At 39.6% G+C, this 15157-nt stretch overlaps 1 protein-coding gene across 1 annotated transcript; it reads right to left on the reverse strand.

The window, feature by feature from the left end:
* Positions 1 to 1244: 1244 nt before the first annotated feature.
* Positions 1245 to 8614, reverse strand: LOC135518355 (E3 ubiquitin-protein ligase TRIM68-like). Its single transcript, XM_064943484.1, has 4 exons — positions 8262 to 8614; positions 8074 to 8172; positions 4606 to 4719; positions 1245 to 3421 (listed from the first exon to the last, which is right to left on the reverse strand). Exons 2-4 carry the CDS (start codon positions 8109 to 8111, stop codon positions 3025 to 3027), a joined length of 549 nt encoding a protein of 182 aa, XP_064799556.1. The 5' UTR covers positions 8112 to 8172; positions 8262 to 8614; the 3' UTR covers positions 1245 to 3024.
* Positions 8615 to 15157: the final 6543 nt, after the last annotated feature.

The raw sequence follows: 15157 nt of genomic DNA on the forward strand, positions 1-15157 counted from the left end.
CAAACTTCAGGGATTTTTGCAATTCGTTCCAGTCACAGGCAGCAGAGTACTGGAACGAAAGGCGGCCAAATGAAGTGTTGGCTTTAGGGATGAACAGTGAGATACACCTGCTGGAGCGCGTGCTACGGATGGGTGTTGCCATCGTAACCAGTGAACTGAGATAAGGCGGAGCTTTACCTAGCATGGACTTGTAGATGACCTGGAGCCAGTGGGTCTGGCGACGAATATGTAGCGAGGGCCAGCCGACTAGAGCATACAAGTCGCAGTGGTGGGTGGTATAAGGTGCTTTAGTGACAAAACGGATGGCACTGTGATAAACTGCATCCAGTTTGCTGAGTAGAGTGTTGGAAGCAATTTTGTAGATGACATCGCCGAAGTCGAGGATCGGTAGGATAGTCAGTTTTACAAGGGTAAGTTTGGCGGCGTGAGTGAAGGAGGCTTTGTTGCGGAATAGAAAGCCGACTCTTGATTTGATTTTCGATTGGAGATGTTTGATATGAGTCTGGAAGGAGAGTTTACAGTCTAGCCAGACACCTAGGTACTTATAGATGTCCACATATTCAAGGTCGGAACCATCCAGGGTGGTGATGCTCGTCGGGCGTGCGGGTGCAGGCAGCGATCGGTTGAAAAGCATGCATTTGGTTTTACTAGCGTTTAAGAGCAGTTGGAGGCCACGGAAGGAGTGTTGTATGGCATAACCATACAATCTTCGTGAAGAGAAGTGAAAGACTTCTGCATCTAATTCTTATATTATTCAAGAATGATTAAGATAAGGACAACGAAACGTATTAAATGTAACTGTTGAAGACGATTAATTAATGAAGCAACAACAGAGAGAGAAAGAGGTAGGCCAATAACATTTGGGGAAATACACTAAATGGCCATAAGGATGTGGACACCCATTCAAATGAGTGGATTCACCTATTTCAGCCACACCCATTGCTGCCAGGTGTATAAAATCGTGCACACAGACATGCAATCTCTGTAGATGAACATTGGCAGTAGAATGGCCCGTACTGAAGAGCTCAGTGACTTTCAACGTAGCACTTTCATAGGATGGCACCTTTCCAACAAGTCAGTTCATCAAAGTTATGCCCTGCTAGAGCTGCCTGGTCAACTGTAAGTGCTATTATTGTGAAGTGGCAATGTCTAGGAGCAGCACAGGCTCAGTGCGAAGTGGTAGGCCACACAAGCTCACAGAACAGGACAGCCAAGTGCTGAAATAAAATAATGAAGACTGCATGGAAAATTCAATAAATCAGATTTTTATTAATAAAGAAAATCTGCGTTTTGTCATGTTTTTCTGACTTCTAGGAAGATTCTTACCCACTGATATCACAACATTTCTCAATTTCTCATTGTAAAGTTATTTTGAAGTAATTTCTGGTTATTATTATTATTTATTCCATGTGTGAACTACATGAAGTACATTCTCGTTTTAATATAGTGAAACTATTTTTTTAATAATTTTTTCAAAAGCAACATAGAACACATAATAGTCCAATCATAATGTAAAAGCATGTGAGATATTTCCACTCATTTTGGCCATTTTCTGGTGTTTTGGGGAGGAAAATTGAGTTATAGGTTTGCGTTGTAGGTTTCATGATATTTGTATCTAAACCAAAGTAGATCATTTTAAGATTGTTCTATACATCAGTTGGGGTCTATATAAGCTTAAAATTAGGTCCTAAACCTAGCATGAAAGTGCATCCTTGTAGCTGTGTGGGCTAATATTGTCAAAATGTTTGCCTTGGTGTAAGTTGAGCCAACGGCAAGTTGTGTGTTTTCTTCCCAGGCGTAATGCAAGGCATTATCGCTGGAATATGAGGTAACAACAGGGCCTATGTTAAACGTGTAAGTAACAAGAGAATTTCCCAGGACAAAGACATATCTGATATTGGCAGAAAGCTTAAATTCTTGTTAATCAAACTGCACTGTCCAATTTACAGTAGCTATTACAGTGTAATAATACCATGCTATTGCTTGAGGAGAGTGCACAGTTTTAAACTTGAAAAGTTATTAATAAACAAATTAGGCACATGTGGGCAGTATTGATACAAATCCTTTGACTGAAATGCAATGGTTCATTGGATCAGTCTAAAACTTTGCACAAATATTGGCCAAAATCTAAATTGCAGCTGGGCTGGAATAACTACATTTTGGCCTTCCTCTTGCATTTCAAGGTTAATGGTACAAAACAAATACAAAATAACATTTTTTTTTCTTTGTATTATCTTTTACCATATCTATTATGTCATATTCTCCTACATTCCTTTCACATTTCCACAATCTTTAAAGGGTTTCCTTTGAAATAGTACCAATAATATGCCTATCCTTGCTTCAGGGCCTGAGTTACAGGCAGTTAGAGTTGGGTATGTCATTTTAGGTGAAAATTGAAAAAAAGAGTTGGATTCTTAAGAGGTTCTTCTTATGTCCAGAGACTTACCCCAAGAGACCACTTTTTTGGACAAGCTATGTTTTTAAAACCATAATGTTTACATTAATTCTGATTATTTCCAGGGGTCCACAACATCTTAAAATATATGTTGATATCTTTGTTAGAAAGAATACTACATGACGGAGTTGTCACGCTCTGACCTTTATTTCTGTTGTTTTTGTCATTATTTAGTATGGTCAGGGCGTGAGTTGGGGTGGGCAGTCTATGTTTGTTTTTCTATGATTTGGGGATTTCTATCTTTCGGCAGAGTATGGTTCTCAATCAGAGGCAGGTGTCATTAGTTGTCTCTGATTGAGAATCATACTTAGGTACCCTGGGTTTCACTGTTTGTTTGTGGGTGATTGTCTATGTTGATTGCTTGTATCATCACAGTTCTCATTTAGCTTCACAGTCGTTTATTGTTTTGTATAGTGTGTTTCAGTGTTTTCTTTATTAAATTTCATCATGAACACATACCACGCCGCATTTTGGTCCTCCGATCCTTCTCGCCTCTCTTCTTCAGATGAAGAGGAGGACGCCCGTGACAGGAGTAATGCTGATGCCAAATTCACATGCTATCGGAGCTCCTAGTTCCCAGTGGGAAAGTTCACTTGAACAACCCTCCATGTCGGAATAACAAGTGGGAAAATGTAGTTAACCGCCCTCAGCTTCTGGCCAGAGCATATATCACATGCCACATCCACGGGCCCAGCGTAGCCCAGAGCAGGGACGGCAGGACTGAAGCCTGCCTGCTGGAGCTCGTGGAGCACCTTGGCCAAGGCTGCGTTAGTGTAGAGCACAGGCTTGGCTCTGAATCTCTTATTGCACTGGGGGCACACATAGTTTCCTGCATGGCCGGGCTGGGCCCAGTGTGTACTGATACACTGCCTGCAGTAACTGTGTCCACAGGGAATGGAGACCAGGTTCGTCATCACATCTGAACACAAAGGGCATCTGAAATGATGAACAGTCAGCAAACTGGCCCTGAGAGAGAGAGAGACACAGACAGACATAGTTAACTGTGTATTGCCTTCCTTCAAAACGGTCAACCTGGTCGCACCAATTAACATTATATTATATTTTTTTAGGTTCTTCCATGTCACATGGTGTGATACGATCCTCCATGTCACATGATATGATACGTTCCTCTATGGCTGCGTTTCAAACACGTAAAAGACACCCTCACTTTATGCCCTTCGGGAATCTCACGCGGCCATCTTTTCCGTCGGTCCAAAGAATTAGCCAAGCAAAGGAAGTTGGCAACGTAAGCCCCTCAGCCCTCGTTTGTGATCGAGTGTGCTGTCCTGAAACGCCCCATAATTCAATTTGCGATGATTGTACATCCGCTAAGAAAAGTAATCTGAAACTTAAAACCAACATCAATATGGAGAAGTCAACATACAAATGTAAGTAAAAACAGTCAGAAATTGTGCTCCTGATGCACATGACGGCACAAACACGTATCGTAAAAGTAATGATGTTTTTGTTTGGTTAGCTTTTGGAAACGTTAGCTAGCTCATATAACTTTCCCTCACATCACGCTTATACGTTGTAATTTTCCATTTGACCTGATATCGTTTGGAGTATTCGATGTCTGCGGATGCTTTGTCTTCCAGCCTAGATATGAAAAGCAATCATAATTGACTGTAACACACACAACAGCTATCGGTTTTTCCATGATAACTGAAAACACAACTGTAGGATGAACAAGTGACAAATTTCTGGGCATTGGTGGTCCATTTAAAATGAATTAATTCTTCCCTCGCTCCTTGCCCTGCAACTGTCAACTCATCATATGTTATGATACGTCATCAGAAGTATCCACTTAATTTGAGGACTGAGGGGAGAGGGTTTTACGTGTTCGGAATGCAGCCCATGTCACATGATATGATATGTTCCTCCATGTCACATGACATGATACATCCCTCCATGTCTCATGATATGATACGTTCCTCCATGTCACATGATATGATACGTTCCTCCATGTCACATGACATGATACATCCCTCCATGTCACATGATGCGGATTCATATGATAGAGCTGATTATATTATTTTGGTGTGAACAGACCATTTGTGCTCAAAAAACGTGTACTATCCTATATCTAGTTGGTGCGACCGGGCTGAAACTATGTAGTGTTGCAGTCTGGGCTTTTTCAAACCTCTCACCTTAGATCCGGGGGCTTGGTTTCTCCTCTGAAGTGAATGGGTTCACACATTGACCTGTTAATCTTCATAGACAGGCAGCTGAGACAAGGTGACTCAACTCTCTCCTCCTTGACACTACAATTCAGACAATATTGTTATCACATATCACAAGGTTTTGTTTTAAGCAACTAATGTTTGATTCAGAGATGTTTTATAATCCGTAGTGTAACATTAATTTATGGGATAGTAAAGGTTTATGGGTTGGTTGTAATTCTGGACTATAATCAGTGGTAAAACTGAACTTTGCTCAGGGTTTAGCCTCAGATAGTTGTACATGATTGATGGATTTGATTAATTGATACATTTTATTATTGCATCATCAGCATTTAAAAAATTAAAAATATACCTTTATTTAACTCGGCAAGTCAGTTAAGAACAAATTCTTATTTACAATGACGGCCTACCGGGGAACAGTGGGTTAACTCCCTTTTTCAGGGGCAGAACGTCAGATTTTTACCTTGTCAGCTCGGGGATTTGATCCAGCAACATTTTGGTTTCTGGCTCGAAACACTAGGCTACCTTCCCGGAGGATGCCCCTCCCACATGGGCTTATAAGACATTGTATTTGCTGTAGCTAAATGAAATAATTATGTCTATATGTGCACACTTACACACACACATACATATATATATATATACATATATACATATATACATATATATATATGTATATATATATATACATATATACATATATATATATATATATATATATATGCATATATATATATATATATATATATATATATATATATATTCAGTTGAAGTCTGAAGTTTACATACACTTTAGCCAAATACATTTAAACTCAGTTTTTCACAATTCCTGATATTTAATCCTGGTAAAAATTCCCTGTTTTAGGTCACTATGGATCACCACTTTATTTTAAGAATGTGAAATGTCAGAATAATAGTAAAGATAATTATTTATTTTAGCTTTTATTTCTTTCATCACATTCCCAGTGGGTCAGAAGTTTACATACACTCAATTAGTATTTGGTAATGTTGCCTTTACATTGTTTAACTTGGGTCAAATGTTTCAGGTAGCCTTCCACAAGCTTCCCACAATAAGTTGGGTGAATTTTGGCCCATTCCTCCTGAGAGCTGGTGTAACTGAGTCAGGTTTGTAGGCCTCCTTTCTCACACACGCCTTTTCTGTTCTGCCCACACATTTCTATAGGATTGAGGTCAGGGTTTTGTGATGACTATTCCAATACCTTGACTTTGTTGTCCTTCAGTCATTTTGCCACAACTTTGGAAGTATGCTTGGGGCCATTGTCCATTTGGAAGAGCAATTTGCGACCAAGCTTTAACTTCCTGACTAATGTCTTGAGATGTTGCATCAATATATCCACATAACTTTCCTACCTCATGATGCCATCTATTTTGTGAAGTGCATCAGTCCCTCCTGCAGCAAAGCATCCCCACAACATGATGCTGCCACCCCCGTGCTTCACGGTTGGGATGGTGTTCTTTGGCTTGCAAGCATCCCCCTTTTTCCTCCAAACATAACAATGATCATTATGGCCAAATAGTTCTATTTTTGTTTCATCAGACCAGAGGACATTTCTTTGTCCCCATGTGCAGTTGCAAACCATAGTCTGGCTTTTTTATGGCAGTTTTAGAGCAGTGGCTTTTTCCTTCCTGAGTGGCCTTTCAGGTTATGTCGATATAGGACTCTTTTTACTGTAGATATAGATACTTTTGTACCTGTTTCCTCCAGCATCTTCACAAGGTCCTTTGCTGTTGTTCTGGGATTGATTTGCACTTTTCGCAACAAAGTACGTTCATCTCTAGGAGTCAGAACGCATCTCCTTCCTGAGCGGTATGACGGCTGCGTGTTCCCATGGTGTTTATACTTGCATACTATTGTTTGTACAGATGAACGTGGTACCTTCAGGCATTTGGAAATTGCTCCCAAGGATGAACCAGACTTGTGGAGGTCTACAATTTTCTTTCTGAGGTATTGGCTGATTACTTTTGATTTTCCCATGATGTCAAGTAAAGAGGCACTGAGTTTGAAGGTCGGCCTTGAAATGCATCCACAGATACACCTCCAATTGACTCAAATTTTGTCAATTAGCCTATCAGAAGCTTCTAAAGCCATGCCATCATTTTCTGGAATTTTCCAAGCTGTTTAAAGGCACATTCAATTTAGTGTATGTGAACATCTGACCCACTGGAATTGTGATACAGTGAATTATAAGTTAAATAATCTGTCTGTAAAAAATTGTTTGAAAAATAACTTGTGTCATGCACAAAGTAAATGTCCTAACCGACTTGCCAAAACTATAGTTTGTTAACAAGAAATTTGTGGAGTGGTTGAAAAATTAGTTTCAATGACTCCCAAACTAAGTGTATGTAAACTTCTGACTTCAGCTGTATAGATATATAAACATACGTTCATACGGCAGTGAAAAACTATTGCGAAAACAACCTTTCAAGTATTCAACTTATCTTGTTGCATCTTCCAAGCTTTGGAAATAAAATTTGCAACCAGGAATATTTATTTCCTAAATAGCCATTTAAGTTTTTCTTCATCTTTACTCCAGAAGAGTTCACGTTTTCTATGCAACATTTGGTCGAACAGTATAGCTCTTAAATCATCATATAAAGTACAGTAAACTAAGAGGTGCAGTTTATTCTCATCCCCCCTTAAACCACATACAGTACATAGTCACTCTCCCTCTTCTAAGGCATTGAACCTACCTACTTCAATTGCCAGAGGCACTATCCCGGTTCTCAACTGGGCACACAAGGACTTTTGGTTTCTGGTTAGATGATAGGTGACATAAGGTCCTGGATCGTAGCTGTTTTTGATCTGGTTGTAAGTTTAGAGTTTTGGTTTTAGCCATTTTTCAGTTGAACATTTGTCTTTGTAGCTAAGGGTTAACTTGTGTTTGATCAGGTTGATATTGCATCTTAACTTGTTTCTAAATATGTGTTGTAGATCAGCTTTCTTGAATATGTAATTGACTTCCTTTCTCCAGTGGTAGTTGTGTGTTTTATCTCGGTTTAAAAACGTTTTTGTTATTCTGTCCTCTGATATATTGATAAGACGGTTCCATAACCTAATCATTTAACCCTCTGCCTCTTTTCACAGGTCTCATCCCATGTCTCCTTGAATAGCAAGGATTGGGGCAAACTTATACACTTCCCAGGAAACATTGCATGGCTCTTTTTTTGTTGTAGAGTTAGCCGTTTTAAATTCTTTAAAACCCCAGATTCCAGCAGCATAGTTCAGTGTAGGACACATACAGTATTGTACATATACCATGTAGGATAGTTAGGACGTTGTTTTTCTTTACACTGCTTTTGTAGCGTCAAAAATCTAGTCTCTTAAAATCAATAGCTTAAAACATCCTCTAATAAAATCAAACAGAGGAAGTCTTGTTATTACTCTATTATGGACAGCCCCTCTCTCTGACTCACCTCCTACTCACGACTTCAGGGTCTCCCTCAAGCTCCATATCGTCTAATGTCTCTTTAAGACTATGCTGCTCAGAGAGATCTCTCAATCAGGAAGGCTACCTAGACAACACAAACATAATACATTAATACTCTATGTGCAACAACACAATAACAATTTCAACCTCAAAAACCTATTTACTCATACTCACTGAACTCGGTTCTTCAGCACCCTTAGTCCCCCTGATTTTCCTATGTTAATGGCGTATTCAACTTTTCAATGTCCGGAGTCAGCTGACAGATACTGTTGACAGACAGTGGCTTCATATTCAACTTTGGCATTTGAATGTCCCAAGGATCCCACATAGCACTAACCTTAAGTGAATCTAACTTTAACAACTATACCAAAAACATGAAGGGGCTTGGGGAGTCATTTTTTTTCTTCTTGGGGAGTCTTTTTTTCTTTTCTTGGGGAGTCATTTTTTTTCTGAACATTAAAGCCAGTCAGTCTTTCCAAGTCTAATAACAACTCTGAAATGGAATTCTTCAGTATGTTACAACTGACCTACAGATTCCTCCCTTCAGAAGATATTTAATTAGGAAAGCAGTAAAATATTTCTTGACACTACAATTTTAGACGCATTTGTTATCACATATCACACAAGGTTTTGCATAAAGCATCTAATGTTTGACTCTGAGATGTTTTATAATCAGTAGTTTAACATTAAGTTCTGGGATAGTAAGAAGTTTACGGGTTGGTTGTAATCGTGGCTTATAATCAGTGGTAAAACTAAACTTTGCTCAGGGTTTGGCCTAGTTGTAAATGTACCGTGTAGGCTAATTAGGTTGTCCCGTTCCTTTAAGCTACTTTCATAGTGTCCAAAATCCACCACTTTTCATATCAATAGCTCAGAACATGTAGGGACTTGGGGAGTCATTTTGTCTAGAACCACTCAGTCTGTCCTAAGTCTAATAACAACTTTGAAATGAACTTCTTCAGTACATAAAAACACTGCTTTGTATTTGTATCTATTACAGATCACTATTAGTGGCTGCCAAGGTAGCAGCTACTCTTCCTGGGGTCCAGAAACATTAAGGCAGTACTCCATGTTCAAGAATGGCCTTTTTCCCTTTATATATAGTATGTATAAACTGGAAGTAGAAGTGCTGCTGTCGATAAGTTCACTTCAATTAGGGGATGGGTGTTAGGGTTAGGGGAAAATAATAAAGGAAAGTATATATTTTTTAGAAGAGAAAAAAAAGAGAAAAAATATATATATTTACAGTACCAGTCAAAAGTTTGGACACTTACTCATTCAAGGGTTTTCTTATTTTTACTATTTTCTACATTGTAGAATAACAGTGACGACATCACAACTATGAAATATAACATATGGAATCATGTAGTAACAAAAAAGTGTTAAACAAATCAAAATATATATTTTATATTTGAGATTCTTCAAAGTAGCCACCTTTTGCCTTGATGACAGCTTTGCACACGCTTGTAAATAAACTCTTGTAAATAAACTCTTGTAAATAAACAGGCATTTCCTTCTCAGCCACATCCTACAGTCTTACGACTAACCTTTGGGACATACTACTATTTAGCCATTTAAAAAAAAAAATAGCTATGGAGGTTTTATACGTTTCAAATCCTTTGGTAGACTATTCCAAAAAATGGCAGCTGAGCATAAAAAGTTTATTTCCCCATACCACTTTTAAATCTAAAACAAACAACGTTTGTTCACTCCTTCGAGTGGAATAGTTTAGGTTATCCAGTACCAAGTTAAAGTAGTACATAGGTACCCGGGGACCATACCTGGAGACCATGGCGTGGCAGATAGCCTAGTGGTTAGAGCGTTGGACTAGTAACCGAAAGGTTGCAAGATTGAATCCCAGAACTGACAAGGTAAAAATCTGTCGTTCTGCCCCTGAACAAGGCAGTTAATCCATTGTTCCTAGGCTGCCATTGACAATAATAATTTGTTCTTAACTGACTTGCCTCGTAAAATAAAGGAAAAAATACTCTTAACAATCTTATTCACAGGACACAATTTATTCTGAGCCTCTCCTCCCCTTTGAGGCATCTAAGGCTTTCAAAGAGGGAATGGTCAAGATGTGGAAGTGCTGGCATTTTAAGAATAATCCTGACTAATTTGCTCGGAGATGTCTGCAATTTATTTTTTATTATCTTGGGGGCTTATTGTACCAGGAAGAGCACAAATAGTCAAAGTGGCACTGAACAAGAGCCCTTGCCAATGACCCCATTGCACTTATCCAGAAACCTAATTTTATGGTTCACTTTGGAGAAAACTTTTTGTGCCATCCTCTCCCTTGTCAGATGAGTATCTAGCACACATCCAAGATAATTAACAGTCTTATGCAGTCTTCTGCTAAGTCAGCTACTACCACCTTAAAGTCAGAGGATTTCCTTTGTTTCACTTTGGACCCAAACAAGATGGACTCTGTTTTTCCAAGCAAAGTGACAGCTTATTGTCATATAGCCATTTACTGACATTCAGAAGTTCAGCCCTGAGGGCTTTCACTATCAAACGCTCCCTAAAACATTTCAGCGAGCAGGTCTTTCTAATCGACCTGGCCAGGGTATCCTGGAAGGATATTGACCTCATTCCGTCAGTAGAGGAGGCCTGGTTATTCTTTAAAAGTTCCTTCCTCACCATCTTAAATAACCATGCTCCATTCAAAAAAATGTAGAATCAGGAACACTCCAGACCTGACTGCCCTTGACCAGCACAATAACATCCTGTGGAGTACTGCATTAGTATCGAAAAGCCCCCGCGACATGCAACTTTTCAGGGAAGTTAGGAACCAATATACACAGTCAGTTAGGAAAGCAAAGGCTAGCTTTTTCAAACAGAAATTTGCATCCTGTACTACAAACTCTAAAAAGTTCTGGGACACTGTAAAGTCTATGGAGAATAAGAGCACCTCCTCCCAGCTGCCCACTGCACTGAGGCTAGAAAACACTGTCAACAGCGATAAATCCGCGATAATTGAGAATTTCAATAAGCACTTATCTACGGCTGGCCGTGCTCTCCACCTGGCTACCCCTACCCCGGTCAACAGCCCTGTACCCCCCACTGCCACTTGCCCAAGCCTCTTCCATTTATCCTTCACCCAAATCCAGATAGCTGATGTTCTGAAAGAGCTGCAAAATCTGGACCCCTACAAATCAGCGCAGCGAGATAATCTGGAACCTCTCTTTCTAAAAGTATCCGCTGAAATTGTTGCAACCCCTATTACTAGTCTGTTCAAACTCTTTCGTATCGTCTGAGATCCCCAAAGATTGGAAAGCTGCCGAGGTGATCCCCCTCTTCAGAGGAGACACTCTAGACCCAAACTGCTACAGACCTATATCTATCCTACCCTGCCTTTTTAAGGTCTTCAAAAGCCAAGTTAACAGACAGATCACCGACCATTTCGAATCTCCCGATACCTTCTCCACTATGCAATCTGGTTTCTGAGCTAGTCATGGGTGCACCTCAGCCACGCTCAATGTCCTAAACGATATCATAACCGCCATTGATAAGAGACAATACTGTGCAGCTGTATTCATCGATCTGGCCAAGGCTTTCGACTCTGTCAATCACCACATTCTTATTGGCAGACTCAACAGCCTTGGTTTCTCAAATGACTGCCTCGCCTGGTTCACCAACTACTTCTCAGACAGAGTTCAGTGTGTCAAATTGGAGGGCCTGTTGTCCGGAACTCTGGCAGTCTCTATGGGGGTGCCACAGGATTCAATTCTCGGGCCGACTCTTTTCTCTGTATACATCAACGATGTCGCTCTTGATGCTGGTGATTCTCTGATCCACCTCTACGCAGACGACAGACACCATTCTGTATACTTCTGCACACACCTGCCCGCCTGTCCAGCATCACTACTTCGGGCGGTTCTGACTTAGAATATGTGGGCAACTACAAATACCTAGGTGTCTGGTTAGACTGTAAACTCTCCTTCTAGACTCACATTAAGCATCTCCAATTCAGAATTAAATCTAGAATCGGCTTCCTATTTCACAACAAAGTCTCCTTCAATCATGCTGCCGAACATCCCCTCGTTAACATTTACATTTAAGTCATTTAGCAGACGCTCTTATCCAGAGCGACTAAAACTGACTATCCTACCAATCTTGACTTCGGCGATGTCATTTACAAAATAGCCTCCAACACTCAACTCAGCAAATTGGACGTAGTCTATCACAGTGCCATCCGTTTTGTCACCAAAGCCCCATATACTACCCACCACTGCAAACTGTATGCTCTCGTTGGCTGGCCCTCGCTTCATATCCATCACCAAACCCACTGGCTCCAGGTCATTTATAATTCTTTGCTAGGTAAAACCCCGCCTTATCTCAGCTCACTGGTCACCATAGCAGCACCCACCTGTAGCATGCGCTCCAGCAGGTATATTTCACTGGTCACCCCCAAAGCCAATTCCTCCTTCGGCCGCCTTTCCTTCCAGTTCTCTGCTGCCAATGACTGGAACGAACTGCAAAAATCACAGAAGCTGGAGACTCATATCTCCCTCCCTAGCTTTTAAGCACCAGCTGTCAGAGCGGCTCACAGATCACTGCACCTGTACATAGCCCATCTGTAAATAGCCCATCCAACTACCTCATCCCCAGACTGTTATTTATTTTGCTCCTTTGCACCCCAGTATCTCTACTTGCACACTCATCTTCTGCACATCTATCACTCCAGTATTTAATTGCTATATTGTAATTATTTTGCCACTATGGCCTATTTATTGCCTTTCCTCCCTTATCCTACCTCATTTGTACACACTGTATATATAGACCTTTTCTATTGTATTATTGACTGTATGTTCGTTTATTCCATGTGTAACTGTGTTGTTGTTTGTTGTCGAACTACTTTGCTTTATCTTGGCCAGGTCGCAGTTGTAAATGAGAACTTGTTCTCAACTAGCCTACCTGGTTAAATAATGGTGAAATAAAACATTTAAAAAATAAACCATGTTTTGTCTTGGTGGGAAACCAACAGTGACGAATCATCTGCATAGATGATAGACGGTAGACGGGAAATTGACAGTAGGTCATAACCGATAGCTTAGCCTGCCTAGCACGCCTGAATTTGTGCTTTGCAGAGGGGTTATTAAGTTAAAGGTATTGTAGTGATTTCAGTCATATAAATAAATGAATGTCTATGGTTTACAGTCACCAAAGATTACATTGCATTATATTGCAGATTTTTGCATTGAAATGTTAAAGGATAGATACAATTAAAACATTGACACATAATAACAGAAGATCCTACATCGAATTACAATTGAATCCTCCTCGGGTCATCCCACTTTATTCAGTATAACCAAAAACATTTGATTATAGTTCTTTAGGCCTCAACTGAAAGTGTAGACAGATATAACAAGAGCGCCATCTTGTGTACAAACAACATGAAAGTTTTTCTCTTCAAATCAAATCAAATTTTATTTGTCACATGCGCCGACGAGAACAGGTGTAGTAGACTTTACCGTAAATGTTTTACTTAAAAGCCCTTAACCAACGATGCTGTTCAAGAAATAGAGTTAAAAATAAATATTTAGTAAATAAACCAAGTTAAAAATTATAACATGAAAAAAAATCTTATGTACAGCCCTGAGGGTTTCTCAACCACGTCGCTCTGGGTGAGAAACCAACAGTGCAGAATCATCTGCATAGATGATAGATGGGAAATTGACAGGTCGTCATAAACTATAGTTTAGCCTGTCTGTCTTCAACACTGGTCACGTAGACTCGACATAACATAGTAAATCCGGAACTCATAAATTAGTATATGTTACGTTACATTTGGTATGGTTACATAAAATAGGTTACTTATTATGCAAACGTCTATCAAACCCAAAAAGTGCGTGTTCGAATCTCATTGTAGACAACTTTAGCTAATTAGCAACTATGCAACTACTTACTACTCTTTTTGCTACTTTGCAACCACGTAGCATGTTAGCTAACCCTTCACATAACCCTAATCTTAAACCTTTTAGCTAACCCTGTCCCAACCCTAAACTTACCCTTGAACCTTACTCCTAACCTTAACCTAACCCCTAGAGCTAGCTATTGTTAGCATTTTGTTGTTAGCCACAACAAATTGGAATTCGTAACATATCATGCGTGTTGCAAATTCGTAACATAATGTATTGTGCAGATTGCAATTCCTAACATATCATACGAAATAGAGTGTCTCGGATTGACATACAGAATCATTTGAAATGCTCTGAGACCACGTTGCAACACATGACACTCAATATAGTCGAGACAGCAATGAGCACCATTATAATAATAACCACTAACGTGCAAATTAGTTATTCCACAGCAACCGCTGTTCCAGGTACAATATCACATGGTACTCTTCGGTATTTTGAATATGAGGTCCAAAATATGTGACACTGACAACGTAACTATTTCTAGTTCAGATAACATTGCATCTACTGCAGCCGACAACATTACCACTGCTCCCAGGAAACAATAGGCCTACTCGCTTCATTTACCTGTCTTCTATTACTGCAAGCATCATACTCAAAATGAAGCACTCAAACATTCACATTTATTTAGGTATTTTATGGTTGAAATGTCCCTATCTTGCCAATGTCTTTCTGTTTTTTTGTTTGTCTATCTTTTTGTCTGTTTGTCTTTTTGTCTGTCTGTCCATCTGCACTCCACCTATTTTATAAACAAGTTGTTGATCAAATATATAGTTCCATAAATCATTTTTCTGGTCAGCACATACGCACATTGCATTATTACATGTGCCACTGAAAATGTGCCATAACAATTGTTTATATCATACTAGTCTCTAGCATACTGATAATTTGCACACAATTTAGACCCCTACATAATAGCATTACTTTTACCTGAAGTAAATTAGTATCCTGGACAGACAAGATAGATCTGGCTGCAGACCAATTACGCGAGACTTTAGTTCTGTTTTAGCCAAGATTATGGTGCTTTCAAGACTAATGGGTACTTGGGGGGAAAACTAGGTCAAATCATGACGTCAGTGATCCTCACTTCGGAAAGTAGAAGCTCCAGAAAGATGCCCGAGTTTTCGAATTGGAATTCCCGAGTTGGAT

This window comes from Oncorhynchus masou, chromosome 28 (assembly GCF_036934945.1).
Source record: "Oncorhynchus masou masou isolate Uvic2021 chromosome 28, UVic_Omas_1.1, whole genome shotgun sequence".
Taxonomy (NCBI): domain Eukaryota; kingdom Metazoa; phylum Chordata; class Actinopteri; order Salmoniformes; family Salmonidae; genus Oncorhynchus; species Oncorhynchus masou.